Raw genomic sequence first — 15921 nt, forward strand, 5'->3', positions numbered from 1 at the left:
AAAGGTACGGAGCATGCACCAAAGTGGGACGGGGGAAACGAGCGGAGCAAGATGGTAACCCAGAGCCTACTGGAATGGAGTGAAAGACAACCGGAGCCCTAGTGTCGTCTGACGCATATTTTCCGTTCAATATAAGACGGGAATACCACGGTATTCTCTCTTCAGTCCAATGGCCACCTACCGTCTCCGACTCCAAACATACCCTGCAATCGCACCAACCGCCACCGTCGCCAGGCACACAGTTCCAAGACGCAAAAGCCCAAGCGACGAATTTAAGTCCAATCCCAAGTCCCTGGATAGCGAGCGCCGCTTACCTAGGCTGTTCTCGTCCTCGACCTCAACCTCGACCTCCAAAGCCTCCGCCTCCAATTCCACCCACAAGGCAAACGCACTCTCAACCCCCCTCGTCCAACACCGCTCAATCACCGACCCAAGCCAGATCCCCTCGGTACCAGGGAGATCCTCTCTCCGCGGCCAAATCCCGCTGCCGCTGCTACTGCTCGACTCCGCCGGAAGATCCGCAAAGATGGCGAAGTCGCATTTCTCCCCAGTCACCACCTCGTACAGCACAGCGCCCAGCTGCCCGATGTCCGTATGGATAGAATACCCCGCCCACTCGGCCCTCTGCATATCAGTGTCCAGCGGCAAGAGCACAGACTCGGTAAAGTCACACATCCACACGGTGAACTCCGCGTCGAGGAGGAAGTTGCGGGTCGCGATGTCACCGACAATGACGCGGCGGTCGTGGATCTGAGAGAGCGCGTGCGCCATTGTTCGGAACCACGAGAGCTGGCGGGACCTGGGCGGGTTTGGGTTGTTGGTCTTTTGACTCAGGTAGGAGCGTAGATCGCCGGTTTCCATGAGGCGGAGCGTGGTGGATGTCGCTGTGGAGCTGACGGGGAAGAACGGGACGATGCCCGCGCAGTGCTCGAGGCGCTGGTAGATTGCTTGCTCGTGCTGGATGGATTCGATGTTGCCTTGTACTTCTTCCTCGCTGCTTGTGCTCCATCGCAGCGGGTATTTGATGGCTGTCTGCCCCTCCAGCTGGCGAACTACGAGGCCGGTGCGTCCGATTCCGAGGATCTGCGATTGGGGGAAGGCACTGATGAGCGCGACATGGTGGGGGGATGTCATATGATGCAAGCGTGTGTAGAATAGATTAATGGATTGATGTGTTGGTATGTAGTTGATTCGAACGGAACTTCAGTCAAATGTGGCTAAACAGGGTGCCCGTGGTGCACGTGACTACCATAGGTACCATATCATACAGTCTTGTCACCTTCACAGATCATGGATTGAGATGACGGCTAGAAACCGTTACGAGGCCTGGCCTGACCATCGATGCTCTTTAACTCTTTCCAGATGCACAAGCAGCACAACGCCCAGGCGCCCTTATACTCATTGTAGATTCATATATTCATTTCTATTTTGTTACCTTTAAAGACTCCCGAAGATCTACCGGACAAACACCAGTCACAAACGCTAACATCAAAGTTAAAGAGCCTCAGCCTTAGGCCTGACCTCCAAATGGCTAAGGTCATGCGCGCCCTGAAACGTCTCGGTAATCTCGTCAAGACACCCCGCAGCCGCCGCAAAGAAGCCCAGGAAACTCTTGCTGGGCGTGATAACACGGCTCAGGTACTCGGGGTGGAACTGCACGCCGACGTACCACCGATGGTCCTTAAGCTCAATGACCTCCATGCGGCTCCCGGACTCGTCCTTGCCGATGAACGACAGCCCCGCGGCCTCGAGCTGTGGCACGAGATCGGGGTTGACCTCGTAGCGGTGGCGGTGGCGCTCCCAGATCTCCGTCTTGGAGCCGTACAGCTTGCGGAACTTGGACCACTCCGTGCCGTCTTGGAAGAGCGTGGGCCGCTTGCCGAGGCGCATGGTGCCGCCCATCTTGGTCTTGTCGATTTCGGGCATGTACACGATGGCGGGCTGTGCGCATTCCTCGTTGAATTCGGCGCTGTCGGCTTCTTTCATGCCGCAGATGTTACGGGCGTATTCGATCACGGCGACTTGGAGGCCGAGACAGATGCCCAGGAAGGGGACGTTCTTGGTGCGTGCCCATTCGGCGCACTTGATCATGCCCTCTGTGCCGCGTTGGCCGAAACCGCCCTGATAATGTTAGTTGTTGCAATCGTATGTATGCGACCGACGTACCGGAACGAGAATGCCGTCTGCCGTGGAGACGGCGTGCCACGCCTTGTAGTACTCGGCGGGGTTCTCTGTTTGGTGGTCCTCTTCAAGGTGGGATGACTCGACCCAGACGAGGTTGAGCTTCTTCTGACAGTGCATAGACGCGTGTTCCAGCGCCTTGGTTACACTCAGATATGAGTCGTGCAGACTTGTGTACTTGCCGACCAGGACGATCGAGACGGTGTCGAAGATGTGGTCTTGGGTCATGGCCAGACCGTGCCACTTGTGCCACATGGCCTTGCCGAGATCGACGTACTTGGGCTCGATGCGCAGCGACCGGATCTCAAGGAGGTCCTTGAGCGTGTTGAGGAACCCTTGGTTCTCAAGAAGGATGGGCACCTGGTAGGTGGAGGGCACGTTGTGGACTCCGACAACCTGATCCCGTTCCACCTGGCAGGTACCGGCGATCTTGCGGATAGTCATCTCCTCGAGGGGCGTCTCACAGCGGCAGGCAATCAAATCAGGCCTGAGACCACCGCTCCGGACGTCGCTGATAGCGCGTTGTGTGGGTTTCGTCTTCTGCTCCGAGCCGATCAAAGGCACGTAGCTGACGTGAATCTGAAGGAAGTTGGCCTTTCCAACGCGGCGCTGGAGCTGGCTCATGGCCTCGACGAACGGGGCGCTCTCGATATCTCCGACGGTTCCTCCGAGCTCGATGATGCAGACGTCGGGTTCGCGCCCGGACTCGTCGATAGGCACCCGGGCGACTCGCTCCACCCAGTTCTGGATCTCGTTCGTAAGATGCGGCACGATTTGCACTGGCCCGGTCAGCTCCGTTGGTTATTTTGCCGTCACATCACGCACCCGTCTTGCCCAGGTAGTCACCCCGACGCTCCTTCTCAATCACATGTTGGTAGATCTTGCCCGTTGTGATGTTGTTGTCTCGGCCGAGGGTGACGCCGAGGTATCGCTCATAGTTTCCCAGATCCAGATCAGCTTCACCCCCATCGTCCAAGACAAAGCATTCTCCGTGCCTTCGTCAGTTAGCGTGCGAGGTACACGGTCAGGACAAGTCGCGATAACCTACTCCAAGGGCTAAAACCGTCAGCAAGCACCACATAACCAGACAAGAGAAACATACGTTCATAAGACCGGCATCGGGATTGAGGTAGGGGTCGATCTTGATGCTGGAGACCGACAGACCAGCAGTTTTCAGCAGCAGACCGGTACTGCTTGCGATGATACCCTTTCCCACACCGGAGATAACACCACCAGAGACAAGAACATACTTCATCTTGGCGAATCGACGAGCAATGGCGGCCTGCCTGGCAAATACCAGGGAGGTAAAGAAAGAGCAAAAAAAATCGAGACGCGGGGCCGATCTCCATATTTTTGCTCACCGCCGAGAAAACACGGCAGAATCAGGCGCAGGGGCTTCCGCTTTGGCTGCCTGAGGCAGATAACTCTACCTTTATCCTCACTTCTATCATGATGCTGCTTTAAAGATGGTGGTGAGTGTATATCCTACCCGTTGACAGTTCCAGGTCTCTCGTAACACTGTAAACACGTGCTAGGATGGTTCATTGGTGCAGGCGCAGTGGCCGGGTGATAGGCTATTGCGGGCTTGGCACGCCTTGGTCCCTAGCCAGCAATACGAGCTCAACCCTTGGGAGTACATCACCACTTTCACCTGCAGATCCCATTGGACCGGGGTTTGGGCAGACGCCGTCAGCATGTAGAGTCGAGGTATATAGTCTCCAGGTCTCCAGCCCTTCTGCGATCAACATCACACAATCCACCTTCTCAGTCAAGAACTATAACAAGAAACAGCATCCTATCTTCTACAAAATATATATACCTATACATCACCATCAACCAACAAAATGACCTCTCAACCCTTACCAGCCACTATCCGCGCCCTCCTGCAAGCAGAACCCACCTCCCACACCATAACCCTCGTGCAGCGCCCCCCCCCAACCCCAAACCTCAGCGCAAACGAACACCTCATCCGCGTGCACGCCACGGCCCCCTGCGCCGGCGAACTAAACTGGGCCACCATGAGCGAAGTGCGCATCTCGGCGGCCCAAAAGCCCGAAATCATAACGTGCAACGACGTCGCGGGGACCGTGATCACCGCACCACCGCACTCCCCCTTCGCGCCAGGCTCCCAGGTCTACGCGCGCACAAGCTACTGGCGGCCCGGAGACGCGCGGGACTACACGGTCGCCACGGGCGACGAGCTTGCGCTCCGGCCGCCGAATCTATCCTGGGTTGAGAGTGCGGCTGTGCCGCTGAGCGCGGAGACGGCGTGGCAGGCGCTCTTTGTGCAGGCGGGGATTGGGGGGTTTGGGGATCGGGCCTGGGAGGGGAAGAGGGTTCTTGTTACGGCGGCGTCGGGGGGTGTGGGGGTGTGGCTGGTGCAGATTGGGGCGCTGAGCGGGGCGACGGTTATCGGGACGTGTAGTGGGAGGAATGCGGAGTTTGTGAGGGGGTTGGGGGCTGCTGAAGTCCTTGATTATCGGACGGTGGATTTTAAGAGCTGGGGAGGGAAGGAGGGGAATCAGGTTGATCTGGTGGTTGATTGTGTGGGTGGGAAGGCGCTGGAGGATGCGTGGTGGACGCTTAAGGAGGGGGGCACGATTCTGGGGATTGTGCAGCCGCCTGGGCAGAGGAGGCCGGGGGGTCTGGAAGTCAAGAATGTGGTGGATAAGTTCTTTATTATGACGCCGTCTGGGAAGGATCTGCAGGAGGTCACGAAGCTGATTGAGCAGCGGAAGGCCTGGCCTGTGGTTGATAGTGTTTGGGCGCTGGAGCAGTTTGAGCATGGGTATGCACGCTTGGAGAGTGGGCATGCGAGGGGGAAGGTGGTCTTTGATTTGATGTTGAATGTGAGGAAGTGATCGATGTCGTTCGTGTCGTTTCTGGTTACGGGGATGGATGTGTTGTGATTATAGGGTTGAGTATTCGCTAGGAACAATTTGATTCCATGTTCAGTTGTTTGAACTTCGAGATATCAACGTCTCAACAGCAAGCACAGATCGACTCACCCTAGACTGCGTCCCGACTATTCGCAATATCCCACGTATCAAACCTCTTCGACAGCACACCAGAACCCCCACGCTTCCTCTCTTCAAACGCTCGCAACACCGCCCCTCGATCGATTCGTTCGCTCCCAGAAGCCCGAGTCACAGTCGCAGCAAGATACTCCCCCTCCCTCTGCCTCGCCTTGACAACCGCCTTCCTAGTCTTCGACCGGACAGAGGAATGAATGCTCTTGCAGATCCCGTGCCCGGGATACGCCACAAGCCCTAACGCAGCTATCACAGCATCAGCATTAGCTACAATTTCCACACGCAACCCGCTGAAAAGCAAATAGATCCCGAGAAAGGAGCACACACCGGACCCGACGTTCGCCGCCGCTCCAACCGTCCCCTTCGCAAGACCTTTCACCGCACCCAGGGCGCCTTCTTCCTTTGCACCTCTGTACGGCTGCATCACCACACCCGTCAAGCCATCGTACATGCCCCGCGAAAACGAAGTACACCCGACCACAACGCCGGATTTCCAGTCCTTGACGGGCTTGTGCTCTTTGACTTCTTCGCCGTAGAGACGTGGGACGGCGCGCAAGCCCTCCGTTGTAGCCAGCGGGATGTCGACCATGGCACCTTTGAAGTAGGAGGTCAGGACTTTGCCAATGCTTTTTGCAGATGCGCCTGCAATTGTGCCGGTTGCCTGGAGAGCGCTTGGGTTGTTTGTTGGGGTGGGTGGCGGCTGGGTATCTGTCCTTGGAGGCGTACTCAGCGATCGAGCAATTGACGGAGCAGATGCAGTGGTCTCGGAGCTCTGTCTGGACTGCGGTCGTCCTCTTTGCAGGTCTTGATATTCCTGGTAGGGTTTGAGGAAAATATCAGTCGTTGATTTGACCATGTTCGTTCCTGTCCCGATTGCTGCGGATACGGTGCCCGTGACTGGATCCCAGCGTCGGTTCTCGATATGCACTGGCTTAGGTTCGTAGCTACGAAGGCATCAGTGGTTGTTTTTGGGACAGATATGAGAAAATGGCATACACCTGCAGAGCTTTCTTATCAAGCCGCAAATGCTCCACCAGCATCTGCGCAGCAAGTTTCGACAAACGCAGTGAGGGTGATTTACACGTCCACGTTGCAGCGCGGTTGGGAAGCAGGTCGCAGCGCATTTTATCCAGCGGCAGGTTCCGGTGAAACGAGGCAACCGCAGTCTTGACACCGTCTTCGTACTGCATTTTTGACGCAATGTTCTGAGCGGCATGTTGTGCCTCTGGCTGTAAGCAGAACCCAATGGCCTCGGCGAGATTCGCCGCGGTGACTTGTCGATATGGTATCGGTCTGGGGCCTGCGCCGGAGGCTGCTACCAGGTTTCCCCAGAACGGCTGGCTGATTGATTGTGTCAGTATGTGAATCAGGTTCGGGCTAGGTTTCATACTCTCCAAAGAATGGGACTATTGATGTAGGCCGGCCATTCCGGAGGCCACATGCGGTGGTTCCGGCGCCTCCATGATGTACGACAGCGGACACATGCTGAAATAGCCATTCATGTGGACAGTCGTCGATATAGTAGATGCTGTTAGACGGCTCTCCGCCTAGTTTACTCCAGCCCCGAGAAATAATAGCACGAACTCCCAACGTCCGAACAGCGTCTAGGATAATTGCGGTGAATTTCTCCGGGTCGTCGATAACAATACTGCCGAAACCGATGTACACGGGTGGCGCTCCGTTTTGGAGGAAGGCGTCGAGTGATTGGGGTGGCTTGTAATCTGGAGCATCCCGGAAGAAGAAGCCACAGACATCTAGCCGAATCAGCTGTGATCCTACAGAAGCAGTGAAACATTGAGTCCTACCGATATGCGCGGGCCAGTCCGCTGGCTTCCTCATCAAAGCCGGAGACCAGCAGTAGGTAAATGGGACCTTCAGAGTCGATGCCAGCATTGGCCCCTCCGTAACCGGGACGGCCTCCAAGTCGAGTTTCGAGCGCCAGCTGTTGATCACATCCCCGAGCCTGCAAGGTCAGAAGAATCATGTGTAAACAGCCGTCGGACTCACCCCTGCCACGTCAACCACTCAACGATACCGTATGAGAAGTAGTTCGCCATCTCCTGGCTTGTGTCGGAGTACTTCAAGTTGGCCAACGGATGCGGAAACGCCCTCGTGCTGCTCCACGGCATCGTAAACATCAGATGCAGCGGAATACCTAGGGCCTGGGCACAATGAATGTGGGCGAAACTCGGTGGGTTGGCAATAATCGCTTCCGCGATAAATGGAGCTCCTGTAACTGGATCATCTTCGATGCAAGATCTCCAACACCCGTCCAGCATCTCTGCCACCATGTCCCTTTTCTTCTGGATGTCGCCGGCCCGGAGACTATGCAGCTGCGGAATCAACCCAGGGTTCTTGACCATGTACGCCATCAACTCGGCCGGGTTGCCGCCGATTGGGTAGAATTCCAACCCGTGATCCCTGACAAAGGTGGCGAAAACATCATGCGTCGCGAGTCGAACGCGATGCCCGTGCTTTTGCAGCTCGTTGCCTAGCGCTATGAATGGTTGGACGTCCCCGCGGCTGCCTACTACCTGGATGACGATGTTGAGCCGGATGTCGATGGCTGGCTGGGTGTCTTGTTGGATCTCCTCGTACGGGGGTGGTGGGCCAAGCGGGTGATCCACCTCCGCAGGACTTGTACCGATGAGCTCTGCCACAGCCCTACAGGCTTTGGAGTCTAGGTTGACCTCAATTCGACCATCATCTACTCGAGGTTAGTCACATGCAAAGAGTGGATAGGTAGGTGTGAGTTGAGTACCTCTCACCTTGCCCCCTCCTGGGATCAGCACGCTCGGATACCTGTTCATCTCTTTAATCAACAAACATTCGGACAGCTTACAAGAGAAAAATCGATGCAAGGATGAAGGAACGAAGTCTTTAAATGATTCTAGGACCATGGTACTTCGAAATTTGGGAGTCGACTATCGATGTGGTGGGGCCCGTACTCGTACTCGTTGCCGTCTAAGGCAATTGATCCCTCGGCCTCCGGGGATCACAGACCATGTCGCCCTATGATCGGAGCAGGCAGACGCTTTCTCTTCTTACATCACCATGCATCAGAAGCTCTACTCCTTATTTGCTGTTGTGATAGGTGGGAGCAGTTTCGTTCAGGGGCACAATTGAAATTTGGAAGAGTTCATCCACAGCCTGTTTGTCCGTCAACTCATGGTGCCTCCATCCCTTCAAGGAGATCCGCATAGCGATTCAATGATCGACCAATCAAGTTGACAAGTTCGTAGATATAGTCCGCCGTGAAGAGTCTGGCCCAAAGTCTGGTCACGACCGCACTTAATCGAGTATTGTTCGCCAGCAGCCACGACCGCGACACTCCATGCTGTGCCTCCATCACCATTTCAATCACAAACTCGAGAAGCTTCGTCTCTTGCTCTGTCAATCTGGGCTCAGGGTTTGGTACGGTGGCAATCTCCAGCCATTTGGCCAGGAGTACCGCACATTCAAGCGAGCAAAGAGCGTACTGGTTGGACCATGAAACGACAAGCGTACGTGCAACATAATTGATGCCGAGTTTGATCGGTGTGCTGAGAGCATGAGCGCAATGAAGGGCTGCGCGAGTCAGCCGATCACTGCGCTGGACTGTGAGGTTCTGTCGGAGGGACCTTGCAATCTCATCCGGGTTGAAGGTCTGAAGGCGTCGCGCGGAGCTAAAGTCGGCATTCAGCCGGATATACGCCATTCGCAATAAAGCTGTAGAGGTAAACGAGATTGGGCCGTTGGGGTTGAAAGGATCTGTTGAAGACTCTTGATTGCGTTCCCAGCACTGGCACCAGTTCTCCAGCGCATGTTCCAAGGAGGTAATCTGAGTCGGTGATAAAGAGCTGCTGGTACTCGCCGGAACACGGCAAGCCTTTTGAATGAGCCATATAATTTGGATGAGGGCGTGGATGAGGGCATAGCCACCAAGAGAGGTAAAGCTTTCCAACTGCCCTCCAGCGCTTGGTGTCCGGGTGAATAGAGAGTTTAAAGCATCCTGCAGTCTAGGGCTTCCGCGACCGTACTGCCTGCACTGCATCCACTCGCTGGCACTAGCAGCGGTCCACTCGTTCTCTGTGCAGGGAAGATCGAGCGTTATCTCCTCGGTCAAGATATTCGGCGGGACGTCAAAAACAATCGTCTGAATGCCCAGAAAACAGAAAACGATCAACTTCGTTCTCTTTGCGCTCTCGTTTCGAATCCAACTCTCCCATGATCCATCCTGCCGGGGAAGTCTATTCAAACCATCCTTCCGCATTAGGGTTTCCATTGGGCTTCGTAAGTACAGGCTCTCATAGTGAGGTGGATAATGTTCGAACCAAGAAGAGACCGACATCAGCATAAGCAGTGACTGAATGGTTTCCAGAATATCTTGGCTTTGGTCATTGGATGAGGCTTGCTTAGCCTGATGGTCATGAAGGCCATTCCATTGAAAATCTCGCCGCATGTGCTCCATAGTGACAGCCTTGGCGACTTGAAAGAGGTTGATGCTTGTGTCGTGTTCCCGGCAATATTGGGCGCCTAAAGCTGCCATCGACAAAACAAGATGCAGCGGGGTCGCCTCAATGTTCAACGTGGGTATATGCAGAAAGGGGTAGTGATCATGGTATCCAGTAAGGTAGCCGGTAAGACACCGGGAAAGGGCATGGCGAGAAGGAATGGATTGATCGGGAATGACATTGGCATAATCTCGTAGCTCGCGGACAAGCCGGTCGCGACACTGCGTCGTTACCACAATCGGAACCTTTGGAGGGCGGTTCCTCGAAGGCGGCTGAGATTCCTCCAGTTGCAACGACGGCAACTGCGTCCCATGACGAGGGAGCACTGAGCGGGACGGCGTTGCAGCTCCATCATGACCAAGAGTCGAAGGATACTCCGATCCTGAATCAAACTGTAGCGGCGGAAAAAGCGGCAATGGTTGGTAAGTCGGTGAGTATGGATGACTAGGCAGGGGAATGCTGTCTAGAAAAGACGTAAAGTCATCGCCCTCGTATGGGAAAGGCTCACTGAAGGGAGCTGGTTCTGGTGCCGGTGCGGTCGGAAATGCAACATGCGATGCAGGTAAGACAGGCTCGCCCGTAGAGGGAAATGGGTGGTCCGTCACAGCAGAGGCAAGCACGTTAAGGCCATCGAATACTGGCTGGGTAGACGCTGTGGGGACCGATCCCGGGGTTGAAGCCGCTGGAGACGAGCTGTGGGCGAGCCTCTCATGACGGACGAGTAGATCCTTGCGAGTAAAGGACTTTGTACATTTGTCGCAGCCAAACGGCTTTTCTTTCGTATCTGTGTGTATGTTAGTGGCGAGTTTGTGGTTTGAAGGAGGGAAGTAAGTACGCGAACGTTCGTGGCGCTGCAGATGCTCCAGCCTCGCGAATTTCCGATCGCACCTCGGGCATTGGTAGTCGCGCGTGTTTCTCACCATCCCGACCAAAGTCCACGATCAGTACGACCTTTGATGGTGTTGCTGCATGATCTGATTGGTCCAGACCAGATTTGACCAGGTGAGTGACGATAACGAAGAGATCGAGGCCGGAGACGCTCAGATGGAGCCGGCCTCGCTTGGTGGGAGCCGATACCTCCGAGTTATCTCCGAGCATCACCAACTGCACGGCATGAAGAGAGCAGTGGTCAAGGAAGGCTCCATCGAATCTATCAATATCATGAATAACGAAAACTTGGAGCTTTGAGTAGTGACCAAATGCGTTATATATTTTCAGCATATCCTCGGACTCTGGCGGAGGCTTGTAGTCAAAGTGGGCAATGGAGACTACGCAGAATCTGATAAAAGTAACCAGTAATAGTTAGATTTCATTCTGATGGGGCTGTTCTATTCTGTCTTGGAATGCTGGAGAGTCCCTTACATAGTCAATGAATGGCTTCCACTTCTAGCAATAGTAGCACCCAACTCGACCCATTATCTCAGGTTAGCTATACTGTCAGCCCGGCGTGATGGGATGAGATTCCCACATACATGCTGACATAGAGCAATTCTTGCTTTGGCCCCAGCTTCTATACTCATGTGCGGGAAGGGTCCAGGGGTTGCTTTCCCGTCCAGCGGATTATCAGAGCACCAAGGATTAGGGCAGGGTTGATAAAGAACCTGACAGATGGACGATCGGCCCGGAACTGTCTTTCAGTTGCACTTGACGTGCTACATAATAGATTCAACAGTAACCTATGTACGGGCAAACAAGAACACGCAGATAAACACAAAGTATCATGGCACACGAAGAACAAATCCAACTCTCCCACTGCAACATCCCCACGCATCCCGTCATTTATGTATGTGACAGCTATCCAACAAGCTCGCCTTCACAGGCCCCATAAGTACTCTAGGATAGTGACCACCCACTACTCCACATAATTCGAGAACGTCGCCTGACAAGCCTGCTCCGCCCTCAACCCCGAGCTAATATCACTGCAAAGCCCCGTCTCCCCATCACTCGCATACTCCCCCTCCGCAAAGGAGAACTTGAAGAACGGATCCCCAACATCAAAGTTGATACTCGTCACCGTAAGCGCATGCGACAACCAGCTCTCCTCAATCGTATACGGGATCCCGCAATCGTTGCCCTCGTTGTCGGGCGAGTAGACGCCCATGCGGGTGCAGACGTCGTCGTACAAAATGAAAGCCTGCGACCCCGCGATCCCCGCGAAGGGGTTGCCGCCGTCGAAGGTCGGCACGCTGACTTCGCTGATTTGCAGCGCGAATGTCCACCGGTTCGGGCCCTCGGCTAGGCAGAGCTCCTGCCGGTCTTCGCGGGTCTTTTCGTTCTCTTCGATGGCGTTGTTGAGCTTGCAGGCTGCGGCTACGAGGTTCGGGAGGGCGACGAGGGCCAGGCTGAGGCCTGTGAGGAGTTTGGTGGATGCGTGCATTTTGGACGCGTGCTTGGACTTTGAAGGCGGGTTTGAGGCACTGAAGCTGAAGCTGAAGCTGAAGATGATGACGAGAATGAGAATGAGAATGAGAATGAGAATGGTGATTCACGGCCTTTATATAGACTTCCTGGTCCCTAGCGCCAGGGACTTAGGGCGCGTTTTGACAAGTCTTGCGTCACTGTCTCCTAGACATCCGTATAGGGTTGTCCATGACACCTCCCAGCTGGACGGCTTCGAACAACATGACGCTTACCAGCTGATACCACATCACGTCTCTTGGGAATATGCTGCGTTAGTGGCTCGCTCGTTTAACTTCTGCCCTGTAGACTGGTATTTGGCGAACAGGCAGGATTCGACGAATCGTGATAGGATATTTCGACTTTCGGCCCCAACACCGACCTAGGGCTGTGGTTCTGTTCTGGCCCCATATATCCTATTCTAGTATACTCAGTGCCCATATTCAGGGTCCATTGATGTTCCCCAGACAATAATAATAACGCGGCGCTCTCTGAGCCAACAGCTTGGGCGATCACTGATGTCATCCTTTTCGGCCCCATGTACGAACCCGAAGTGTCCACTCATATATCGGAGTTAATGCTTGGGTTTACCTAGATGGCTCGTCCCTTCCATGCTTCCAAGGCCAGTCTGCAGAAAGCCTGCAGGGGTTGGAAGTGGGCGGTTACATGGGATCCGCCGGGACGCCTTGCCGTACTCCTGAAAGAAATGAGCCTTGAAACTAGCTTGAATTGCAGGTGGCCAGGCCAGATCCCATCAAGTGAAACAAGCCTCAACATGGACAACGTCAGGTATGTAGGTCTTGCCCGCCGCTGCTGGAGTTGAGCACTTCCCCGAATCTGAGCCGTGCGCCAAAGCTCACGCCCACTCGGCCCCTTCACATCGTCAGCTGAAGTATTTTGGACGGAAAAGCAGGCTTGGGCTTGTCCAGCTGCCAGCAAGCTTGTCTTGCCCAACACTTGGCAGTGGCAGTGGCAGCCAAGGATTACTTGTAATGGAGAGTATAACATTGGAGGCCTTATGGCGCAATAACCTCTGGCCCCATACGGAGTGTATCATGCTAAGGCGAGCCAATTGACCCATGGATGTCAGGTTATTGGATTAGCCGTCTATCCAAGGCCCAACTTTACGCAGCTGCGATAGAAGTACACATAGTTCCAGACGGGATGAGATGGCTTGTAGCAATGTATGAAATGGACGGAGAGCATACAAAGTATGATGATTTCTAGTATATAGCCTTACCTAACATAGAGGGGAGATAAAAACACAAGAACCCCTTTTTTCTTGTTTCCATGATGAATCAAAGAGAGATATACCGGTAGATAGGGTTGGACACAATAACCCCTTACCCGGGCATCAACTCACCTACCTACCGATTTCCAATTTCCATTTCATGTCATCCACAAACACCCTATGGGAAAGACAGAGTCAGACCATCCCGTATTGTATTTTTCATGATTTTCGCCCGCAAAAACCATCACAACCCCAGGGACCAATATCCCAGCATCCTGTTTTGTATGTGTACCGCTCACATCTCATCAATGGTCGGCTCATTCTCCTCACCGGGGTACGTATCCTCAGGCGCCGCCTCGCCGCGATCAGCCTTAACCTACACACAACCAAAGCGTCAGCAACCAACTCCATCACTTCCCCCTAAAAGCAGCTGGAGGGTAGGGTATCGGGAGATGAGGGCACATACACCAGCCTCGCTATCCGTCGCGTTCTCCTGGCGCCACTGGGGCGTAGCATGGACGGAGGTGCGGCGCTGCGTCATGGTCGGCGGGTTCTCGACGTCGTCGGGGAACGAGGACGACATGTAGAACTGGTCGACGGCAGCGGTGGAGTGGATGTTGCTCTGGGGCTGGGCTTGGGGCTGGGTCTGCGATGCCTGTGCCTGCGCCTGCGCCTGGAACTTGGTGTATTGCGAGTGGAAGGAGGAGCAGGGGAGGATGCGGCGGACGGCCGGGGTTGTTTTGAAGGAGTTGGCGACGAGGGCGTACATTTTGGTGTCTTTTTCTTTTCCTGATGGATTGGTTTCTTGATTGATTGATTGAGTGTGGATGGATTGAGGGATTGTTTGAGATCGTGGGGAGGATGGGGTTGACAGGTTGGGGTGCGGGGTTTATATAGTGAGACTGTGAGCTTGTCGTGATGTCATGTGGCGACGGCAAGGAAGCGAAAGTCTATTGTTGTCCAATCATTGTTCTATTTGTATTACTATATACTTCGTGGTTCAATAGGTGGATAGATTGGGATGCTTAGAGGAGCCCGAAGCAGTTGGCGTAGTATGTCACCGTCGCCGGCCAGTCGGAGAAGATGCCAATGACACCGACCTTGCGCGCCAGAGCGTCGACGATGCGATACATGTCGCCGTCGCCCTTGATCACGTCGGCAATGGTCAAGACGTAGTACTCGCCCTCTGCGGCAGCCTGCTTGAGAGGACCCGAGCGCTCGAGCGACCAGGTAATGAGGTCGAATCCGGCCTTCTTCGCGGCCTGCGCGTACGACGAGGGAACGATCTCGCCGCTGGCGGTGCCGTTGAGCAAGGCAAAGATAGGCGGCGCCAGAACGCGAACGCCCTGCTTGTAGAGCTTGTCCATGTCGCCAACAGCCTGCACATACCCGGCAACGGTGTCAACGCGCGGGTCAAGGTAGACAGCCTGCTTGCCAAAGCTGGGCTCGGCGTTGACCCAGTAGATAACGTCGTCCTCGAGGAAGGACTGCGGCCACACGCGCTTCGGGTTGATACCGGCTTGCTTGTACTCGTCGATGAGCTGCTGGGCGTAGATTTCCTGGGTGTAGTTGCCCTGGAAAGGCATTTCGACTTCGGGAGTCTTGAGCTCGGGCGTGAACTGCAGACCCAAGCTGTCCGTGATTTCAATGAAGGTTCTATGGTCGATAGTGGTGGCGCAGTTGTCGTAGGTCGACGTTCGCCAGTCGGGACCACCGTACTGGTAGTCCTCGGGAGTTGTTGCGCTGGAGTTGGACGAGTCCATCTTGGCGCAGAGCGAGAGGAACTCATCATGGGTGATGTCCGACGTGCAGCATTTGGCCGTCGCTGAAGAGTTGGCCGTCGCGGGCTGGAAAGGTGTGGTGCATTTTGCTGCAAGCTCGGGGATCAGCAGGATGTTGGTGGTGGTGTGCAGGTCGCATTGGGAATGCCGGCAGACAAGCTGACGGTCGCTAGTAAAAGCAACGTCGCATTCCAAGATGCCTGCGCCCATGCGCGCCCCTGCATAAAGCCCCTCGCGACTATGTTCCGGGAACTGGAGGGGACCGCCGCGGTGGGAGATGGAGAAGGAGGGGGCATGCTTGATAGGCTTCTCGGTGCAGGACTCGAGCTTCGTTTTGAGCGGGCTGTCGTCCATCTGGTCGACGAGCCAGAAGGGCCGTGGGCCGACTTGAATGTTTGTCACTGCATGCGATTGCGACTTGTTGTAGGCGGGGGCAGCGACAGCAACGCCGGCCGCAAGAAGAAGCAAAAGCGCATGCATTTTGTAGTCGACCAGGCCACGAGTCCTTGCAGCTCTCAATTGAAAGATTTCAGAGAGTAGGGCGTCATCACCGCGGTATTTATGGCGGCCGACGAGCAAGCACTTATCTCCATGGCCCGCCTTGGTATCCTTGGCAGCCACTACACATGCAGCCAGCATGGACTGTGATTGGGATGCATTAACTGCTGGATCCAAGTTGTTGATTGCGGAGATTGCGGCCCCAGGAACGGCCAATCCAGCCGCTATCTTTTCGCACGTTGATCCTTGCTAAAGCTGTCATAAGTCATGCCAGCCCTGGTTGACCTATGTCGGCTTGGCGAGCGGAA

The 15921-nt window shown here is 54.9% G+C and overlaps 7 protein-coding genes across 7 annotated transcripts; 1 reads left to right on the forward strand and 6 right to left on the reverse strand.

The window, feature by feature from the left end:
* Positions 1-177: 177 nt before the first annotated feature.
* Positions 178-1134, reverse strand: DSM5745_08070 (uncharacterized protein; the record flags this gene model as incomplete). Its single annotated transcript, XM_026750086.1, has 1 exon — positions 178-1134. The coding sequence occupies one exon, from the start codon at positions 1132-1134 to the stop codon at positions 178-180; it is 957 nt and encodes a 318-aa protein (XP_026601090.1).
* Positions 1135-1494: 360 nt separating this feature from the next.
* On the reverse strand, positions 1495-3436 carry DSM5745_08071 (putative CTP synthase; the record flags this gene model as incomplete). The annotated part of the gene is made up of 5 exons (XM_026750087.1): positions 1495-2121; positions 2167-2960; positions 3007-3176; positions 3230-3237; positions 3284-3436. 5 exons carry the CDS (start codon positions 3434-3436, stop codon positions 1495-1497), a joined length of 1752 nt encoding a protein of 583 aa, XP_026601091.1.
* Positions 3437-4199: 763 nt separating this feature from the next.
* Positions 4200-5042, forward strand: DSM5745_08072 (NADP-dependent oxidoreductase; the record flags this gene model as incomplete). Its single annotated transcript, XM_026750088.1, has 1 exon — positions 4200-5042. The coding sequence occupies one exon, from the start codon at positions 4200-4202 to the stop codon at positions 5040-5042; it is 843 nt and encodes a 280-aa protein (XP_026601092.1).
* A 148-nt stretch (positions 5043-5190) lies between these two features.
* On the reverse strand, positions 5191-8023 carry DSM5745_08073 (putative sterol glucosyltransferase; the record flags this gene model as incomplete). The annotated part of the gene is made up of 7 exons (XM_026750089.1): positions 5191-5459; positions 5541-6157; positions 6210-6554; positions 6604-6967; positions 7019-7176; positions 7221-7920; positions 7975-8023. 7 exons carry the CDS (start codon positions 8021-8023, stop codon positions 5191-5193), a joined length of 2502 nt encoding a protein of 833 aa, XP_026601093.1.
* A 356-nt stretch (positions 8024-8379) lies between these two features.
* DSM5745_08074 (uncharacterized protein) lies at positions 8380-12083 on the reverse strand (the record flags this gene model as incomplete). Its single annotated transcript, XM_026750090.1, has 3 exons — positions 8380-10490; positions 10627-10985; positions 11563-12083. 3 exons carry the CDS (start codon positions 12081-12083, stop codon positions 8380-8382), a joined length of 2991 nt encoding a protein of 996 aa, XP_026601094.1.
* A 1546-nt stretch (positions 12084-13629) lies between these two features.
* Positions 13630-14103, reverse strand: DSM5745_08075 (uncharacterized protein; the record flags this gene model as incomplete). The annotated part of the gene is made up of 2 exons (XM_026750091.1): positions 13630-13710; positions 13801-14103. The coding sequence occupies 2 exons, from the start codon at positions 14101-14103 to the stop codon at positions 13630-13632; spliced, it is 384 nt and encodes a 127-aa protein (XP_026601095.1).
* Positions 14104-14359: 256 nt separating this feature from the next.
* Positions 14360-15595, reverse strand: DSM5745_08076 (glycerophosphodiester phosphodiesterase family protein; the record flags this gene model as incomplete). The annotated part of the gene is made up of 1 exon (XM_026750092.1): positions 14360-15595. One exon carries the CDS (start codon positions 15593-15595, stop codon positions 14360-14362), a length of 1236 nt encoding a protein of 411 aa, XP_026601096.1.
* Between the last annotated feature and the right edge of the window lie 326 nt (positions 15596-15921).

The sequence above is a fragment of the Aspergillus mulundensis genome (assembly GCF_003369625.1).
Source record: "Aspergillus mulundensis strain DSM 5745 chromosome Unknown scaffold_9, whole genome shotgun sequence".
Taxonomy (NCBI): domain Eukaryota; kingdom Fungi; phylum Ascomycota; class Eurotiomycetes; order Eurotiales; family Aspergillaceae; genus Aspergillus; species Aspergillus mulundensis.